Below are 21,507 nucleotides of genomic sequence, written 5' to 3'. Positions count from 1 at the left end.
TATGTATGTATGTATGTATGTATGTATGTATGTATATATGTATGAAAATATGTATATATGTATGTATATAAGTATATATTAAGTATGTATTAAGAAAGTTATTATGTGTGTAGGTATATGTATGCATGTATGCATGTACGTATGTACGTATGTGAAAATGTAAGTAAGAAGGTATGAAAATATGTATGTATTTATGCATGTATCAAACTATGCATGTTTAAATGTATGTATGAAAGCTTGTATGTATGTACAACTCTTCCTCAAGTCTGGAAAATATCGTTTTTAGAGTTTTTTCGGATGATATCCTAGCAAAAAATTGACGAAGACAAAAAATTAACTCAGTTTTCCCGGATCCTGATGGTCCCACTATTGCCATGCAAACCATTGTCGAAGTATCAATCACTTTATTCATACCCTCGGATTTGGTAAAACGTAACCCACTAAGCCGGATAAAATCAAAAATCAAACTGAAGTTTCTTCGCAATTTAATTTAGTGACGGAAAGTTCGAGAATGCAGAAAGTTAGTAAAATTATGATTACTACCATTTGCGCAACAAAAACTACTTCAGACCTTGGCAAAGTTACATTGTTACAAAACTTCCACGATTTTTTTTAACTATTTGTCTAGTCATAATTAAACTCAGTTACTAATGTCGCGTCAGGTTCATCTACTGCTACTGCTTCTGTTTCTGGCATTTGAGATCTGATTTTCTACAGACTGTGTTAGACTTTTTCTGACTGTAACTGAAGCTTGTAAAAAAACTATCAATTGAATTAGTATTATGAACAGTACAAAATTTCATATCGTGTGAAGTCTCTATCATTTATGTCATGCATTTCTAGAACAAAATTTGCTGGGACATTTGCAATTTTTTCATAGAACATTATTTTCTTCACAGCATCCTCTTTCACTATCCTCTTAATCTCATCTGGCAATTCACGCTGTTTAGCTCCATCTGAACTCCTGGCTGACGTTTGGGTACTAAGACAAGTTTAGTTCGGGAAGATAGACTCCTCGCTTCCTGGCTAACTTTTCTGATAAACTTGAATCTCTGGAAGTATACAAATTGATCATTAACTGGAAAAAATCTCTTTAATGTAAACAACTCTTCTTCGGAAATTATAATTTGACCCTTCCTCTGAACAATTTCGCCGCTGCAATCAATTTCGCCGCTGCTCAATACGCAATCAATATCTTCATTACACCAAGTTCCCTCTAATTTCATTTTTCTTATTTCAAAATTTGACAAATTTATCTTGTGGTATATTTTGTCCAAAAACGGCCGCCGTCTTTGCAGAGTAATTTAAATTTACTTCCTTTTCACCATAAAATATAGGTCAAGTTACGGAATTAGTTTACTGTTGCCAACAGTTAAACTTTGCTGCCAAAATCGCCGGCGAATTTTTATTATATACCATAAAGTAAATTCCCCGTTCATTATTAAATTTCAACTAGGTTGAAAGTTCATTTGCCCGAAACAAAGGACCCCCTAGGATCCGGGACACGATACAAAATTACTTGTGTGTATGTATTTAAGAATGTCTATATGTATGTATGTATGTATGTATATACGTATGTATTTATGTATGTATGTATGTATGTATGTATGTATGTATGTATGTATGTATGTATGTATGTATGCTTGCATGTATGTATGCATATATGTATGTATGTATGTATGTATGTATGTATGTATGTATGTATGTATGTATGTATGTATGTATGAATGTATGTATGTATGTATGCATTTATGTATGCATGTATGTGTTTTTGTATGTATGTATATATGTATGTATGAATGCATGTATGTATGTACGTATGTATGTATGTATGTATGTATGTATGTATGTATGTATGTATGTATGTATGTATGTATGTATGTATGTATGTATGTATGTATGCATTTATGTATGCATGTGTGTGTTTTTGTATGTATGTATATATGTATGTATGTATGTATGTATGTATGTATGTATGTATGTATGTATGTATGTATGTATGTATGTATGTATGTATGTATGTATGTATGTATGCATTTATGTATGCATGTATGTGTTTTTGTATGTATGTATATATGTATGTATGTATGTATGTATGTATGTATGTATGTATGTATGTATGTATGTATGTATGTATGTATGTATGTATGTATGTATGTATGTATGTATGTATGTATGTATGTATGCATTTATGTATGCATGTATGTGTTTTTGTATGAATGCATGTATGTATGTATGTATGTATGTATGTATGTATGTATGTATGTATGTATGTATGTACGTATGTATGATTGTATGTATGTATCTATGTATGTGTTTTTGTATGTATGTATATATGTATGTATATATGTGTATATGTATGTATAAATGTATTTATTAAGTATGTATTAAGAAATTTATTATGTGTGTAGGTATGTATGCATGTATGCATGTACGTATGTACGTATGTGAAAATGTAAGTAAGAAGGTATGAAAATATGTATGTATTTATGCATGTATCAAAATATGCATGTTTATATGTATGTATGAAAGCTTGTATGTATGTACAACTCTTCCTCAATTCTGGAAAATTTCGTTTTTAGAGTTTTTTCGGATGATATCCTAGCAAAAAATTGACGAAGACAAAAACCATATATATCGATGCTGGGTGAAAGGTTAATAGTTGTCTTTGATGGCTCCAAAAAGATCAGAGGACATTTTAGATCTTCGTATGAAAACTCATCGGCCTTAATGTTTTATTCCAATGTTTCGAGGTTAAAGTATAAAGACTTTTTAGATAATGGATTTTATCAAAATCAATTTTAATTAAATAGCTTTCATTTCACAAACGTAGACTCAGCCGTGTTCAGTGTTTTGTTCCCAAAACTTTGTTGATAATTTTTGTTATTTTTTGAAGCAGCCGATTTGTACAACCGGTATCTAAAAATCTGGAAAGCATCATTTTTGTTTTTGTTTGATATTGACTTTGTGATACTATTTCGAAATCGACTTGGTGAAATTTTGTTTGTGTTTGATTTTTTTTTGACCGACTTGAATTATGTTTCAATTTTGAGTTCGACTGCGCTGTAATTTTGCGTTCGATTTTAAGTTTCGACCTTGTAATCGACTTATTATTTTGAGCTCGACTTTATGTTTCGTCTTTGTGTACGACTTTATGTTTCGACCAGTTCGACTTTATATTTCGACTTAAAAGGTCTTCTCGAATATGGGTTTTTGTTCAAACTCTGACATGTGTTAGATACGCTTCGGACAAAGCATAAATTGCAAACCTTAATCTGAGGAGAGTTTTATTTGTATCTGCAATTTTTGAAACAAATTGCCGTTGAGTTCTGTTCTGCGGTTTACTGCCAAGTCCATAAAGATTTTCTAATGCGCTTTCAACGTCAAATTTTTCAAATTCTTCGTTTTTGTTTCAATGTATTTTCTTGATTTCAGTGTGTATTTTTTGAAAACACAAACTGATGGATCTCATACTTTTTCCAGGTTTCCGTTACAAAAGCCTTTGAACATATCTTATTTGTTTTCAGTCGGTGATTCGACACTGGATTTCTGTGTCGTGGTCTGATTTTTTTTCAAGTGATTTTTGGTTATGTATTAAACGCTGCTTCAAAATGGGATGTTCCTTGTTTGTTATCCAAAAACGCATTGTTGTTCCCACTACTTTATGAAATGGAAAAGTTGGAAAGAACTATTGCGTAGGGCCTTTTTTTTCAGAGGAATTTTAACTTTTATCTACGGTTTAGAGAGCGATATTTTGTTGGAAGGCTGTCTCAATGACCGTTTGGGAAAAATTGCGGTCATCGATGTATGGAATTTACAATTTATGTATCTTGTTGAGAAAAAGGTATTTCCAAATACTATTATATTGTCATTTTAGTTGTCTTAACGCTAAATAAGTCAAAAGAAACATATCCGGATGTAGTTCATCTGACTGATATAGCGGTTAAACAATTAAAAGCGACTAACTATTTTTATTTGAAGATACATTTTTTTCTACACGAGACATAATTTTCATATTCCATACATCCTAAGCAAAGTGACATACGAAAAGGCGCGAACAGCGCGAATGAAAAATGCCTATTCTAGACTGGTGCGATTGAACAAAAAAAAGAGTCTTTTAGTGAGTCGTACCATCTACCATCTCTTTTTTCCTAAGTCAGGCTTTTTTGAGTCGTTTGGTAAGTCGCACCATTTAAAAAAACTTTGAGTCGCGCCACTGAATTTTTTTTGCAAGTCGGGCCGCTTTACTTTTTTCATGAATTCCCTGCTAACGTTTTTTTGTCAGTCAAACCACTTAAATTTTAAGACAGATCTAAGCGGAGCGACTTAAGAAAAAACTGAGGGCGCGTCTTAAGAAATGATTGATGGCGCGACTTAGAAAAATACTGGTTTTGCGATTTAAGACGTCGATTCGAACCGGTAAAAAACATTGTTTTTTCTTCAAAATTTATGTTTTTTAAAGTTATTTTCCACGCTTTGTATCTTGTGACAAAGAAAACTTACTGGCCTGATTATTACTAAGCAACATTGTGAAACTATCTCTATATAATTGTTTTTTAAATTTGTTTGTGCAGTTTTAGTGCTCTTTATTTTTTAAATTTGTATGATGTATCAAAGAATCGACGACGGCGCGACCTAAGAAAATTGACGGCGCGACCTGTATCAAAAATTGACGGCGCGACCTAAGAAAAGACTGACAGCACGACTTAATAAAAAGCTGACGGCGCAACTGAAGAAAAGATTGACGGCGCGACTAAAGAAAGACCGATGGGCTACTTTAAAAAAAAGACTGTCGGCGCGACTTGAGACTGACGGCGCGACTTAAGCCCGCGGCGCGACTAAAAAAATTTGTCTGAAAACGGTTTGCGGCACGGCATACATAGTTTTTGTAACAGGCGCGGATCTCGACCCAGGCAGGTGTGACAGGATTTAAACGTGTGGACCAAAACTGACAAAAATTGATCGATATCGACTAATTTTGAACAAAAATGTGAACAATCAATAAAATTCGGCAAAATTTGACCAAAATTGTTAAAAACTGAATAAAAGTTGACCAAAATCAAGGTCGTGCAAGACCGACAGTCGAAGTAGTTTGAACTGAGTGTAGTCAACAAAAAAGTACTGTATGGTTCAGAATGACAAAACTACGTTGGTGTGTCAAGTTGAATGCAAGCAACAGCTCTTTTGTTTTGAAATTTGTCTATTATTTTTTTGTTCTGGCCATTTGAAAAATGTGGAGGAACTTTGTATGCGGGTCTGCTTTAGTTTTTTTCTTTTGTTTTTTTTTCGCACAAAATCAAGTACCACAAATAATCATCGGAATGGCTCGAGTGACATACCAAATTAGAGCACTTTGAATTGTGATTCGGGCGACCTGAGACAATTTCAGTTTTTTTTTCAGTTTTGTGAAAAAATGCTCCTCAAAATTGAGTAAAAACCAAAAAATGCTTATTTTAGGACCTGAAAACGTAGTTTTGAGCAAGCAAAATTCGTTTTTGGAGTTTTTTAGAGCCAATTTGGAAATTAAACCTTCAAAACAAAATCAAAAAACTTTCTGCAAAAATTTTGAAAATTTTTAAAAATATATATTTTCGGACTGTTTAATTATTCTAGTCATTTATCTACAAAATTTTCGTCAAATGTGCATACATTACTATAATTGTCGAATATGCCCAAATGTTACTCTTACATCAGATCTTTTTTATCAGACCACGCAATGAAAACTAACCTGAAAAAAAATTGTAGCTTTTTCCGCAGACTTGGGACGAAACATTCTGTGCTACTTGCACAATAACTGGCTATCCTTGTTAAAAATTATTTTGATTGTTTCTAAAAGCCCAAGCCTATAGAAAATGTCTGCATAATCAGTTGCTTTTTCTTGCAGAATCATTTAATTTGATCATACTGCCAAGTTCAAAATTAGCTGATTACCAAAAATAATGGCAACCCTCTTTTTTCTGTTGTTCTTGATTACAATTGATGTTCAGTAGGCTGCAGAACTTTTTAATCCAGTTTTATATGTTCAGTACGAGCTTTTGTAATTTTTTCAAACTGATACCTCATGGAAACAAATATTTTCATAATATTTACTTCACGATTTATAAATACGTCCGAAAATATAGGAAGAATTCAAGTTGAGTTTGGCTCGTCTGTTCACTGGACCATTTCTCCGTGCGTTGCTCCTGGCGACGAAGTTGCCGATGATGGTGGGCCGGATCTTGATCCTGTTGCTCCACCGATGACCTTAAGAAAAGAAAAAACATCATCGGAATCAGTTTATGCCAGAACAGTTATGTAAGCAAAAAATGTTAAAGAAATCAGGAAATAGAACTTGAAGGGAGATGGTTATGCAGGTATTTCTATAGGCTACCCTCGGATACCTTTGAACTGAATGCTTTATGAAAAAACGTACTAGGGAGCAGGGGCGGATCTAGGATTTTCTCGAGGGGGGGGGGTGTTGGATTTTCAAAAAAAATTCGAAAATTTTGTCGACCTTATTTATTTAAGTCCTTTAGGTAGACCAATTTGACTTTTCGAGCTCCTCCAAGCATAAAAAGTCCCAGTTTTGGCCAATATTTCTGCGCCGGAGGCAAAGTTTTGAAAAAACAGGCCAAAAAAGGCGGTTTTAGGCACTTTTTGGAAAATTTTAACCAAAAAATCGCGTTTTTTCCGCGCGCGCTCCCCAATCAAAATTAGTGTATATTGGCGGTGAAGGCGCTGTTAGTAAATTCTTAAGGTTCGTAACCAAAAATGGATATTTCAAAATAGTACAAAGGGGGACCCTTTGGGTCGGCAGGGGGTCGAATCCCGTTCCCCCCCCCCCGTCCCCCCACTCTAAATCCGCCCTCCTAGGGACGTTATCAACAAAGTTTTTTTAAAATTTTAGACTAAACTGATAATAAAATAAAAAAAAACTAATAACTATCATAATTAAGTCGACATTTTTCAGTCGATCGAAAGTTTGAAAAAAAGATGTTCAAGTACTTCCAGTCCGAACTGTTCCCTGTACTCCTGTGCTACCAAGTCCACTATCTTCTGGTGCTTCCTCTCTTCCTCCTCACTCCTCGTGACCCCAATGACCCCTCCAAGGTCACTCAAATTGTTCTCACGCGTCAATTTGTCCTAAAATTGGTTACATTCAGATATGCGTCCTTTTTCATCATCTTTGTTTAAGTCTAGTCGATTAAGTGTTTTTTGCCATTATAAGTTCAACCAATTTTATACAAACCATTCTGTTGGCAAAAGTAGTTCTCTGTAACTTTTCATCAATGCTCCGAATTAAGCTTCAAACAAGAACAGTAAAACCAACCGCAAAAAAGATTGAAAATGTTTCTGGAATTATTTTTTTTGTTTTTTTTTTGCCTCCTCGTCCTGTATTTAAGAATATTTCAATGAATTTGCTTCCACAAATTGAGAGAGCTGAATGAAAACCAATGGCCAAAAACATCATAAAGGTATTTTTATTGCACACCACGCACTTACTATTTTGCGGCCCATGTTGGCTATCTGACACTGAACGTCAAACTTCCACGTCTGAAAGGTACAATTTTAATTATGAATCTATCAAAAAGTAGCTTTAGAAGAGTCTAATCAGGGTTGTATACCTGAATCTAATGGAGGGTTCTAACAAACAGTTTTTTGTGGACAAGGAAAAAGAAACTCTTGTGTTTTAAAAGTTGAAATTCAAAACTTGTTGCCCTTAAATTTGTATTCTGCTTGTTACTTAAGAGTTGTATTCTGTAGTATGTGTTAGTTACTTCGAATGAGCTGTGAAGTCGTTTTTCGATGTTCACATCCCCCACACATCGCCACTGAAGGGGCAACTCATCCCCCAGTTTCACAGGGGGCAGCGATGCACTCCCCACTCCTCCCCTGCCCCCTCCCCCATGCTTGGATCCAGCCCCGTCTGTAGCACTGCTCTCGCGTCTATTCGACATTTGGTCGGTTTATGCTTTGTGTATTGTGAACCTTTTCAAGATTTGCTGGTCTAAAAAATAGAACCGCCTCAAATTCAATTACTGTCACGGATCTGTCTGAAGTTTCACACCAAATTTTACACCAAATTTGATCATAAATCAACTTACATTTCTATCAATTTTTGATTTGCTGAACCAGCACTTGATTTCTGGCTGTTCTTTTTCTTCTAAAATTTGCAAAATTTTCAACAGTTTCTAGATTTCTTTCAACTGACGATTTTCATGTTTCTTGACAAGTATTTTGTCAATAACAAAACAAAACGTTTATCTTCCTTTTGCATCAGATATGAGAGCCCGGGGCAGATTTTAAAAAAGCTTTCAAAAATTTTTATGACTTTTTGTTTAGGTTTGACCAAATTGAGTTAATTGAAAAACAAAACGGGCCAAAAAAACGTTTGAAAGGGCTTGAATACAAAAACACAGACAATCCGCAAACTGAGTATATATTAGTATATACAGGGCCGGTCGGCCAAAAATTGATGTCATAAAATAATAACAAAGGGCGACTAGCATTTTTTGTCAACCCGTCATATCTGATAGTTCATCAATCGACCTCATTTCGGTCAATATTAGTAAAAAAAACGATTTGTATGAAAAAAAACGTTTCATATTAAAGTCTTTTTCCCATTCATTCAGGTCAAGTCGGTGATCGGACAATAATAAGGAGCGAGGGGGTTGTTTAGTAATCGGTTGATAATTATAGTCTTAAGTACAATTAAATTGCGTCTTTTACCTTCAGTTTAATGATGAAGAGATCAAATTGGACACGCGTTGTCTAGCTAACAGAGAAGGAGGTTGGATAAACCAGCTTTATGTTGGCTAATATACACAGCAGCGCTCCGTCTCGTTTAATAGATGTCCAGACAATCAATTACAACAGGTTAGCAGAAATAGTAACTGGATCCAAAGCAGGTCGAATGAATAAAATATCTTTTTGTGCAGGTGCTACTTGATACTCTAATTGAGTGAAAAATAAACAAAATGAAAAAACAGCTCAATCAAAGCACTTGCTGCGAGCACAGCAAAATTGTTCGGATCATATGTTTTCTTCACTTAAGACATTGCTGATAATATTGAAAAACGACTATTAGAAAAACATCAAATGTTTTTAATGGCTATCCTTTTGTTGAGAATTCTTAGATTATCGGTACCACGCCGAGCACTGATGGATAACAATCAATTATAAGTGTCATGTGGTAATCTGTTTCTATAAAACTGAGAAACAATTTGATTAAGATCGATTAAAATGTTTCCTGATGTTATATTTCAATCAAAGCAAAAAAAAAGTTTGAAGCGATAATTTAATTTGGACCAAAAAGTTAATATCCTCTACCCCCAAGCAGGTATTTTTTTGGGGGGGGGGGGGGGGGGTTAACTTGGTTTTGAGTTCGAATTTTTAGCCAATCAGAACAGAGCTTTCTACACGCAGCAGTTAGCAAAATTAAATTGAACGCAGGGGTGGAGGATCTTAACTTGGTCTAATTGGGGGGAGGGGGATGGGTGGGACGTGGCAGTATGTTCTCTTTATCCTTTAAAAACTGATTGAAACTGGAAGTTTAAAACGCGTTTTTTCCTAAAACTGGGTTGACGTTTCGCATTAAGCCAAACCTCGCATCGAGTTTTCTAAAAGTTATGATCGATTTTGTTTAGCAGTTTCGAATCCAAAAGAACTGGGGCTTTTGGAACCGAAACGCTGCAACATTTTGAAACTTCTTTGAAACCAAACAGTTGGCACTGTTTGCTGGAAGAAATTTTCGTAAGGGCATCGAAAAGTAAAATGACTGTGGTTACCAAATTAGACCCGAAACAGTTTCCTGAAACTTTGGGCTAAAGCAGAGGCCCGCCTGTTGACTTAGCTCTTAGTTCTAAAATATGCTAAGTGGGCAATTTTTCATAAATTGATTCGGTTAATGCCCCTAAAAAATTTCAGAGCACTGTCATATGGTGCTAATTCAGAACGTGAGAGTGTAAGTAATAGCTATCAATCAACTGTCAATCGTGGTGCTAATTAGTCTGTTGTCAGGTGCTGACCTTCGATTTTGTCGGTCACCCTTGGTTGACCTCTATTGCCACTCTTGGATTTAAACTTGTAAGATTAAGTTACACTTATCGTCGGAATTTACTTATTGCCTGATTCACTTTTTCAACATAGCGCAGCCATCAGTTTCAAGTGAAGGAAAATACCCACTTGGTATCTCCGGATTCTGGCCACCGAAATACATTGAACCGCCAATGCTATGGGAGTTTTGGATAAATAGATTTCAATGGGGAATGGTGGCAAAGTACTCGATTAACGCGAAAAATTACTATTTCGCGTCCAATCTCACCGAAACCCAAATCACCGCTTTGCCAAGGGAAGTGGACGGAAAGAACCGGTTGGAATCCCAACAAACATTAATCTCAAACTTGTACTTGTATCTGGGCGAGAAGGGGCAGTACGAGCTGCATTAAAGACGACCACACTTGGACTTCTCAACTATTCGTTACCCAAGGATGTAAGATGCACTGGAGACGCAATTTAAAAAGGAAAAGAATGAGACGTATGAGACATTCCAACTTCTCGCTCGGAAACAGCAGATCAATGAGAGTCTCGGGCAGTTTCACTCTGTTTTAAGTGGGCTTGCGGCCCGATGTAACTCTGGAGCATTAGAAAATCGAACCCTCAGGGACGTGTTCATTGTTAACCTTAACAACCGTGAAGCGCAGAATGAACTATGTCGATCCACCAAAACACCGGAGGAGGTGTATAGGATTGCTCCTTCGTACGAGCGGGGCGACAAGTACGCTGAATCATATGTAGCAACATCGGCCGGGGGAATTACTGGAAGCCAGGAATCAGCAGGGGGAGCGATCCAAATAAAATCCGATCCGGTCGGAATAAACGCGGAGGATTCAGAACCACAGACGCCGATAAATTCGGGGGGAAAATGATGCAAAGCAATCGATGTTAAAACTGCGATCAAACAAATTTTACACAGGAACATTTGGAAAAGTGTCCAGCCAAGGGAGTAACTTGTAATTTTTATCGCAAAATAGGACATTTTGAACTTACCTGCAGGTGAAGCCTGGAAATCAGCGAGGACTAGGGGCAGTGGGAATGAATCGGGAGAATGATGACAACACCAATCCAGGGGATCTGGAAGACGACGTAACATCCCAACACGCAAGTTCCATCGGATGGCTAAACCCCAGTAAGCCAGTAGTACACTCGTGGGATTCAAGCAGCTCGGATGGGGACTATATCGCATTGGCGGTGAGACTTAAGAAATTCACTGAGCTTAAGATTGCTGGGGCACAACTACCGATTCGGATAAACGGAAGAGCTAGTCGGGTGTGGATCGATAGTGGGTCCCCAGTCTCTATCTTCACCATCGGGGAACTGCGACGAACCCTTGGAGCATCGGCGTTGAAGGTGGGCGCACTTTCGAATGAGGACACTGCATTTCGGGACTACAGGAATAATCCTATAAAGCTGATTGGAACCATGACTGTTATTTTGGAGTTAAACGGGTGGAGAGTAGATGCGAAGATAAAAGTCATCGGAGGAAACCGACCATCCATCATGGGAAGGGAGGTGATGCCGCAATCGGGACTGCAGTTGGTTCAACAAACGCCTGGGGACCGGATAATGTCTATTGACGTGGAGCCAAAAAAGGAATCGGGGCAAGACGGGGAGCTGGATTCGTGGCAAAAATAGCTCAGTACGCAGTTTTCAAATTTTATTTAAAAGGGTGGGGAAAATAAGAAATTATAAAGTGCAGGCGGAATTTTTCGAGAAACTAACACCAGTATAACAGAAGGGTCGACAAGTCCCAATAACGTTACAAGAAAAAGTAAAAAGTGGATAATAAACTCGATAAACTTTTAAAACAAAATCACATCGAAAAGCTAGAAGGATGTTCGGATAAAAATTTTGTGTCGCCAATCATAAAAACAGTGAAAAAGGAAGGGTCAGTAAAACTAGCGCTCGAGTCGGGGGAACTAAATAAACAAGCGCATAAAAAGAAATATCAAAAGCCAAATATCGAGGTATTAAAGGACACCGTGAGGAAAACAATCAGCGAGAAGAAACCGGGGATATATTTCTTTCAACGATGGAACTAACGTACACATATGATCAATTACCTTCGAGCATGGAAACAAGCGTACAATGCACCTTTTCTCTTATCGGAGGTCGATCAACGGGTACGTATTGGTTCAAAACAGGAATTTATGGCCCAACCACAATGCCGGCCGAACTTCAGCGCGCAATGGATTGCATCCTGTCCGAATTTTCGCAAGCGCAGGCGTTCATAGATGACGTTCTGCTAGTAACCAAGGGAACCGAAATTGACCACATAGCGATTGTTGAGAAAACTTTGAAAAAAACTGGATAATGAGAACATGTCTCTAAAATTCACGAAGTTTAGGTTTGCACAACGTGAATCTGAATGGTTAGGCCACAAAATAACCCACACTGGAAGAACACCATTGGTGCGAAATACAGAACAAATAGATTCGCTGAAACGGCCGCGTATCCTATCACATTTGAAATTGTTTATGGGGTCAATACACAGTCTCCACAAATACTTGCCAGCGCTAGCCTTAACCTTCCGCACCATTACAGCCTTTTTTAACAGAAAATAACGATTACATATGGACGGCGGAATGTCAGTGCGTATTTGAAAATAAAAAAAAAACAAGTTTCAAACATTGTTGAACTCCGTTATTTCGATATTCATAAAGATATACGAATTGTGTGAGACGCGAGTCATAACGTTTTAGGCGCTGTTCTCGAATAATAAGGAGCAAAAGGGTGGAGAGCGATTCCATTTGCCTCAAGGTACCTAAATGATGCGGGAAAAAAGTTTTCGACGAATGAATTAGAAATGTTGGCAGTAGTGTGGGGGGGGGGGGGGCTGAATATTTCCGAAATTACACATTGGGCAGGAATTTTTTCGTAGTAACAGACCACAAAGCGGTATTTTCTCTTTAAAATGGCAATAACACGAAAAACAAGACGATGTTTTGCCATTTAACGCGGTGGTTGGACCGACTCATTCCTTTTGATTTTCAAGTTGAAGAAAAGCCAGGGGCGAAAATTGGGTTGGCGGATTATCTATCAGGTCAACCAACAAATGAAGCAACACTAATTAATACGTTCGATAACATGTTCACACTGGCAAAGATTAATTCAATATGTAACGCTCTCGGTTTTGTTCAAGATAGCGCATCCAGCGAACATCAGTTACGTAATAATGCATCGAAGGGACCGCATATTTATATAAATAACCAGCGATCTATAAATAGATTTGAAAATTCGTCACGCAATAAGCCAGTAGAAGGCGTCAAGTCATGCGAACGGAAACTGACCAATCAGAAACGAGAAAATGGCTTGAACCAACGGTTGCGAAATACGAACGAGAATTTAGTCAGTGCTATTACTCAATTGGAAAGAAGTTGCTCAAAGTTCTCGAATTTAGAAATTCACATCAAAATGGACCGGAGTATGATGAAATTAGAAAAGTTTTTGAAAAAAGACCCTAGTTTGGATAGTAAAAGTGACGAGAATTACCATCGAGTGTAAATTTAGAAGCGATTACCAAGGAGACGATTAGAAGCGATTACCAATATCATATAGAACAAATACAACCTTATCTTTACCTTCAGCATTTAAAGGCGAAACAATTCCACCGGTGGACCCAAACACTCTGTTCATGTCAATTGTAACCCGCGTATATAAAATTGTGAGCAAAATCACCTTCCTGAGTTATTTAATTTACAATTTGTTGCGTCCAATTACATTTCCGAACCTCAATTTAGAGCAATCAGAGACTTACTCAAAACAAAAGACCAAAATCCACAAAAAATTTTCGGTTATGAGCCGCGCAATTGTTCCTAACTTGTAAATGATTTTTTTGGTGAAGGAAAAGTTTGTTTGGATGGATGAGAAACTCGTTATACCTATGAATCTTCAAACCGCACTTAATAATCGAATTCACACACTCCACCACAAAAAAATTAACATGTTTGATGTTGCCACAGACGCCTGGTATCCTTACAGTTACCGGTCGATTGCCTCAATAGTTGAAAATGGTCCGGAGTGTACAACCGCCGGTAAGAACTTAAAACCCCTTTTAAGTAAAAATCAGATTGGAAATATACCTGAACCAAAAAAACCTAACGAATCGGTTCAACTTAATTTTTGGGGTCCCATTATTTACCTAAACGAGTATTAGAAATACGTGCTACGGCGTACCCAGGAAAATCCACGTGGACCAGGGAACAAGTTCTATGTCATACAAAGTAAATTCTTTCTGTAATGGGGAGGGTATAGAAATCATAAAATCACCGGTAAATGACTACTGGGCAACCGGATGTGTAGAGCGCACCATCGGTAGCCTTAACAACTCGATACTGACTTTCGTACAAGAAAAACATTTGGAACCCTTGGAAAAATGATCGAAAGGGCCCTTGCTGCTCTCAGATTCTTATAGAACGCAACTTTGCAAATCTCGCCATTCGAGGAGCACCACGGTCGAGAAGCAAATACAGTGCTAAGAAATCTTACGAAAAAACCCTCCCTCCAAAATCTGAATTGGTATAGAATAATTAAAACGAAGAATGCTTGCTTAGATGAAGCTGACGCGAATGTGAGGGGCATGCCACACCCTACCGAGATTAAATGGGGCGGGAGGTCAGTTCTTGCTTACGACCTCAAGCACAGGAGCCATTCGCGCTAGCTAACTGATGAGCAGACGGGAAATCAAGACAATGAACCGTCTATCATAAAATCTGCGGGACAAAGCCGACAACCGAGACCTCTGGCTCATTGTATCAGCGAACCGGAAACCGAAATTTAGAAAGGTCATAACTAATCCATTCAAAAATAAAAGCACAGAGTTAACGCTAAACAACGGGGTTGTGCTTAGGAAATCGGGTTTGGCAACGAAGCCAAAGGCGAAGAAAACCAGAGCGTACTTAGCGCCGCCAAATCCGCAACAAATAAAAGAACGGGCCAAGAACAAAGCTAACGCCGAAAACCAGCAGCGGAAAAGAACCGGACGACGAATCGAAAATAGTGGGTCAGAATCGAATGAGAGCGACAATCTACCAAACATTTCAGTAAAACGGGCGACAAGGGCAACAGCAGACACACAAGCAGGACCGTCAAAAGAAATAACCACGCCAGCAGGACCAATACGCGAGCAGGACCAACAAGGACCAAGATCAACACGGGAAACGGGGCGACAAAAGAAGTAATCCGGTCCTAGATACTGGAAGTGAAAATTACACTAATCCAGCGCGCAGCGGCCTAAATGACCGGCACTCGCGGATAAGAAACGCAAGGCAACACGGAAAGCTAAATTGGTCTCCTACAGCAGCCAGGACAATAGCCTGGACGAAACAGCGTCGCGAAGAGGTTGACGAAAAAGGGAGGGGTGATGATCAACTACATAGCTAGCACAAATGACAGAGAGGAGGAAGAGTAACTTGAAAAGTTAAGAGTGAAAAATTATTGTGAGCCCAGGGAGAGGGTTGATCATTATTGGTCTAAAACTCAAACTCCATATAACCACTGAGTGATTTATTTAGTTGTCTAAAACCGTCGTTACTTAAAATATTTCATTATTTTTAAAATTCATCAGTCAGTATTTTTGTCAGTTTCTTGCATAACTTTACAATCAACATCTAGCAGTATTCAGTCATTTAAAGTTTTAAGTTATTGAAGGAGGAGTGTCATATGGTGCTAATTCAGAACGTGAGAGTTTAAGTAATAGCTATCAATCAACTGTCAATCGTGGTGCTAATTAGTCTGTTGACAGGTGCTGACCTTTCGCATTGTCTGCCACCCTTGGTTGACCTCTATTGTTACTCTTGGATTCAATTTTGTAAGATTAAGTTACACTTATTGTCGGAATTTACTTACTGCTTGATTCACGTTATCAAAAGCAGAGGCCCGCCTGTTGACTTAGCTCTTAGTTCTAAATTATGCTAATCGTGACATTTTTCATCGTGAAAAAACTGAAAAATTGAGCGTAAATGGTGCAGACATAAACACAACTTATACTCATTTAGCAGTTAAAACCTCAAAATTCAATGATGAGGTTATATTTAGCTTCCCACTGTTGTATGAGTTATAAAAAAGCGTTCGACTCAAAAGTAAACAAAACTGCTCGTATCACAGCGAAGCCCTGAATGTTTAGAATGCCTGTTAAGGTCAACGGAGCTGTTTTAGCATGAAAAAAAGGCAATAAAAATAATATTGAATTTTTTAAAAAAAATTGAGGTTTTTGTGAAAATCATCCCCCCACACCCCATATAAGTAAAAAGTGATAAATTTCGTTCTTAATAACACATCAATTATGGCGATTAAGCTTCCTTCAGCCAATTTGGAACAATTTCTCGGACGAAATAAATCTCCGCTTACGCGCTAATAGAGCGAAACTTATCGCTCGGTACTTGTCCCAAATTGTCCAAAATGGCGATTTTTACACCCTCATAACTTCACAAAAATTGATCAAAGGTGATATATCTTTTCAAATTAAGCTCAAGACAACAATACTTTTCGAATAATTTTCAAAAAAATCCCTCAAAAATTGCTAGTTAAGAAGACGAGTCTTGTCAGAAGAAAAAAAACCCACCCGAGCACAAATATTCCGTTACTTTCGTATCGAAAGTCGGAACAATAATAGTAACCTATACTTGCTGAAACTCAAATGAATATTACACAAAAATCAATTTAGTTGATAAAACTACTTCTAATACGTTTTGAAATGAAATTGATGTCAAACTGCCTCGTTTTATTTTCACTATGTGTCACCAGATCTACTGAGATTACAAAAAATGAAAATAGGATTCGGAACCATAGCATCGGTAACTATCAAAATTTTAATGCAAAAAACTTTTGCGAAGCAAAACAAATTAACGTTCACGCTGTTGAATGCAAATGCGAAAGCCAATGCGGCTTAGAACTTTTAACGAATTTATCGGACAACGAATGAAACTTCTGAAAAAATACTGACCTTCAAATTTAAGCCAAATCAAACTACTTCTTTGAAGTAAAATGTGTGCTTTTTTGTCAAATATTTGTGTTTTTTTTGCTCTGAACGATTACAAGGCAAATTGTTGTTGAATCATCTAACAGATTTTTCAATTGTGCTCTTGAAATAGGGCAAAATTGAACTTTTTTTGAAAAACCGCAATTAGTTTGCATTGCTTTTTTGTCAGTTCGAAAGCCCTTTTGAAAAATTGCTTGCAGTTTTAACGCCATTTCACTGTCACAAGGACAAAATTATTTCAATTATCCAGACGTTGTCCAATAAAAATGTTAAAAACTATAGAATTAAACAAAAGTGACTTGCCGTTAGTCTAGATTTTAAATTGATTTTGATATAAACTTGAAAGCTACTCCGACCGGCTTGACTCTAGTTATTAGCCGAGAAAGATTTGATTTTTCCAAGTTTGAACATATTTTTGATTTTTTTGTCAATTATAGACTTATTAGTTGAATTCAAATAAAATATAGAGTTGATACTGTTTGTCATCAGAAAAATGATCTAACTTAAGCTGATTTCAATTACCAACATTTTTGACCGAAATTTTATTGAAATGATAGATTCATCTAGGAATTGTCCTAATGCGGTTCACTACAGAGAAATTTTTATGTCACAGGGAAGCTGTATAGAGAAACAGTTGACAAAAAAAACTTTATTTCAAAGCTTTATACAAATGAATAAACACTTAGTTTATCGGATACTTAGTCTATAGTTTCGTTTTTCACTTAAAACCCAGTAGTTTATTTCTTTGTTACGCATTGTAGGTGTTTTAATAATTGATTTTTCAATGTAAGCGTCTTCTGGAAAGTTTGCAATTTTCATAAGCTGGGCTGCAATCGACTGAAATACGCCATAATGCCAACGCTCAAAAATATTTGTTGTTCTGGCTAAACCGCTTCTCTTTGATTCAAAAATGAAAAAAGAAAAAGGGTTTCTCTATGCGGACGAGACTTTGAAGTGAATGGATTTAAAATATTCAAAAATATTTTAATGATTTTTCCCAATTTTTCGGTTTTTTTGTGGTGAATACGTGATAATTTTGATTAGTTCATTGTTTTAATATTGCATTTCTTCGTTTTCAAAAACCAATAAGGGTAATATTTTAAGTGTTAAAGCAAAATCGTGGCTTCTTTCATTCTCCTTTGTAACCCAATTTTCCAATTAGTTTAGTAAAAGCTGCTAGAAACATCACAAGAATTTTGAATTTGAGATAACTCACTGAAAGTTGGGAATAGCGGCCTGCTCAAAGTCCAGAAAAATGTTTTCAGGTCTTTTATTCAGGCTAGTGTTTTTAATGAATCTAAGAAAAAATGGTACGTTTCTTTCATTTTGTTTGGTGAAACCGCATAAAGGCTAGTGGGCTTATTGCTGAACTAACGACCTGAAGAAGTAAAGTATGGAATCAAGTTCATAGAAATTTCAAGAGCGACTTTGAAAGTTCAATCAGCCAACTGCCAACTTATTGTATGATTTTTTGTACACACGTATCTTTACAGTGTTGCCCAAAAAAAATTATTTCTCTCGTGATCAGTTTATCCCTTGTAAAATTTTATAAAGTTATTGGTTAAACTGGCTATTTTAAAAATTTGTTTGCTGGCAAGACAAGTAAAACCTGTTCTCGTAGCTTGCACACTCACTTAGCAGTCTGAGCTCAATTTTGTTTATTTGGCAGCGCAAGTCGAGTTGCATTCTCGTAGGTTATTGACTGAGTTGCGGTTGCAACATTGACGGTTGAGTTACTATAACTTCTCAGATACTTGATGTTTTTCGAAACTAGCCGAGTATCAGGTTTTCCCGTGGAAATATCATCGTTATGTTCATCCCTTGTTTCGAAAAAAATTCTCCACTCGTAACTGCTGCTGCTCGGCATTAGCGAGTGGGTTAATACCAGCACTTTCAATTCGTAGTAATTTTTTTGCGCTTAAGATAATACTCATGGCCTGATACTACTAGTATTTGATTGTCTTTTGAAGAAAAATTAAAATGAAAGGCCGTTTCAAACATTAAAGGTCGTAGAATGTTATGACATTGTCAATGAGTAAAGTAGTGTGGTTCAAAAATATCAGCAGGTTTTTGTTATTTTCAATTAGCACTATGTAGTTTTTCTATGTTTAAACTCTGTTTTTTTCCCGTTAATTGAAAAGCAACTTTTTCAAATGACAATGCATCAAGTAAACTAAGATGGGCTTCTCTGGTTCAATTATTATCCTCAATTGGAATAATGCTATGGTTGTAGAAGGACTTGATTTAAATCAACTTAATGGCAATAAAGAAAGGGTTAACCTGTTGTGGGCTAATCTTGTTGCAGGATTATAATTTATTTTTAAGTGCTGAGGGAAATATTTTTTATACGGCTCAAACTAACTGATGTTTTTTATTGACAGTCCAAAACCAATTTTTAATCGAGCCTAACCAATAAGTAACAGAGACCAATTAAAGGGCAGTTCGAGCAATAAGCTCTCAGCCTTGATATTTGAGCAGTCTTTTTGTGAGTAAATTTGTATTTGGGTTTGTTTTAGCTTTTTATTTCCCCCGCAAAATCAGGTATCACACCTAGTCATTGGAATTGGTCGATTGATATATCATATTAGAACTCTACTAGTCGTGATTCTAGTTGCGTTTAGAAAATTGAAAATCAATTCCTCGGTCTTCAAAAAATTTCTAGAAATGTTTTCGATTTTTGGTGCAATTTCGAGCAATTAACACAATCGAGTAACTCTTTCGTTATATAAAAAATCGAAAGAATTTGGTCAATCAAGCTTATAAAATTTGCTTTCAATTAAAAGGAACTAGATATGGAAGCGTTATTTAGCAATTTTTGGCTATCAAAGTTTTCTAAAAAAAAATTAAAAGCTAGATTAAGATTCTTAAGACTTTAAAAAAAAATTTTTTCATGTTTTTGCTGGTGTTAATTTTTTTTAAATTAAGTTTCACATTTGCCGATAACTTTAATTGTATGCGCGTTTGTAAAGTTCTCTTATCACACCACTCACAAAAACGACACTAACATTTAAAAAAAAAACTGAAAACAAAAGTTGTGATTTTCTTATGAATGTGGTGGAAACATTCTGTTCTGCATGCACAGCAACCGACAGAATAAATACCGTTGCCCATAGATGGTGTACTTTTGTTTGGAACGCTCGAACGGACTTGTCTCAAAGGAAGGTCTCCTGGCATCGGGCTTGGTATGGCACATCTGGATCCGATACAGATAGAACTGAGCGGCAACTAAAACTGCTCTTGAACCATTAGAAAACTGCAAAAAAACTCTTGAAATCAGAAGAAGACTGTACGCTATGATAATAACTAAACAAAGCTTAAGAGCAAAACAATTTAAAATACTTTGAAACAGTGTTCTGGTTACATTCAGACAAAATTTAAAAAATTGATACTTATAAAAATAGACACCGTTGCGCCAAGCGCCAAAAAGATAAAGAAATTTTAACAATTATCCCAGGCTCTGCTTTAGCTTTAGCAAAGAAAATTGGTTGTTTTTATGTGGACAAAATGGGCGAAGTAAGTATGGTCGATGGAGTGTTATTCGCGTAACTCACTAGTCAAGGGGTCTCTGTTTTCTATCGTATCAAAGCCTTTTAATCGTCATTTCTACTCCTAATAAATATGTCAAAAAACCCTTTATTTGTTATTAGATAAAGTCAACTGTGATGGGTGTTTGGTTTTTTAGAGATTAATTTTTAAATCTGGCTTTGACATTGATATAGTCAAAATCTAAAATTTCTGGAAAATGGTCGAACAGTTATCAGATGGAAAAAAGCGCAATTTTCATAAACGATAAGTCACTTTGCATCCGAAATTTTTGTGATTAATAAAAAAAATCATGACAAACACAGGTTATAATAAGTTTTTATTAGTATTCTTAGAAAATCTTGGTTACAGATAAAAAAAAAATTTTTAACTCATTTTTCATATTTCATGTCTATTAGAGTCCTTAAAGTCCCATGCCCTCCAAGTTTGTTAAAGAAGGTTTTAGTATCCGGCATCTATAATTTTTTGAATAGCAGCCTCATGACTTGGTGTTACATGTGCGAAAACATTATCGCCAGTGCAGTGTTCAGTTATGCCATTTTCACCTTGGCGTACTCCAGAGCTGGATGCCACGCCATACATGCACGCTACCTTAGGATCAAAAAGTGCACTTCCGGCGTCACCCATACACAGTGTCGGGGTGTCATTTCTGATACCTACCGGGTGTTCTCCTGTTAACCCTACGACTTTTGGGGGCATCTCGGTTATACAGATGCTTCCAGGAGCGCAGTCTTGTTTCTTTTGGCGTCCATATATGAAAGTGAGATCTCCAGGAATCTGAATTGATGTGGGATGTCTGGACCCGGTGCCGATGATGAAAGACAACAGTCGGGAGGTGTCGGAGGTGTTACACCTGGCGATCCAGTTGGTGTTGTTCAGCTTACGACTCAGTTTGATTAACAGCAGATTACTAAAAAAAATCATTTTCAATATTTTCCTTTTTAACT

The 21,507-nt window shown here is 36.6% G+C and overlaps 2 protein-coding genes across 3 annotated transcripts in view; one reads left to right on the top strand and one right to left on the bottom strand.

Moving 5' to 3' along the window:
* LOC134854912 (leucine-rich repeat-containing protein 71-like) overlaps window positions 1-21,507 on the top strand; it is a 251,335-nt gene that overhangs the window by 29,189 nt on the left and 200,639 nt on the right. The window lies entirely within an intron of this gene.
* LOC134854334 (uncharacterized) lies at window positions 6,097-9,002 on the bottom strand. 2 transcript variants are annotated; one of them, XM_063870552.1, is made up of 6 exons: window positions 8,710-9,002; window positions 8,085-8,143; window positions 7,758-7,987; window positions 7,483-7,533; window positions 6,985-7,122; window positions 6,097-6,243 (listed from the first exon to the last, which is right to left on the bottom strand). In XM_063870552.1, exons 3-6 carry the CDS (start codon window positions 7,935-7,937, stop codon window positions 6,154-6,156), a joined length of 459 nt encoding a protein of 152 aa, XP_063726622.1. In that variant the 5' UTR covers window positions 7,938-7,987; window positions 8,085-8,143; window positions 8,710-9,002; the 3' UTR covers window positions 6,097-6,153. The 2 variants fall into 2 exon arrangements, with proteins under 2 accessions (XP_063726622.1, XP_063726620.1); XM_063870550.1 differs by lacking the exon at window positions 8,085-8,143 and having other exon boundaries at window positions 8,710-8,997.

Source organism: Symsagittifera roscoffensis, chromosome 9, assembly GCF_963678635.1.
Source record: "Symsagittifera roscoffensis chromosome 9, txSymRosc1.1, whole genome shotgun sequence".
In the NCBI taxonomy this organism is placed as follows: Eukaryota; Metazoa; Xenacoelomorpha; order Acoela; family Convolutidae; genus Symsagittifera; species Symsagittifera roscoffensis.
Note: the sequence above shows the minus strand (reverse complement) of the source record. Positions and strands in the feature narration are given on the sequence as shown.

What these genes read in the sequence shown, in the direction of transcription:
- LOC134854334 (XM_063870552.1), bottom strand. Translation starts at nt 7,937, where the DNA reads ATGTCGAATAGACGCGAGAGCAGTGCTACAGACGGGGCTGGATCCAAG. An exon ending in CCAACATGGGCCGCAAAATA is followed by an intron (nt 7,123 to 7,482) that starts GTAAGTGCGTGG and finishes AACCAATTTTAG; the next exon opens with GACAAATTGACGCGTGAGAA. An exon ending in GGGAACAGTTCGGACTGGAA is followed by an intron (nt 6,244 to 6,984) that starts GTACTTGAACAT and finishes TCTTTTCTTAAG; the next exon opens with GTCATCGGTGGAGCAACAGG.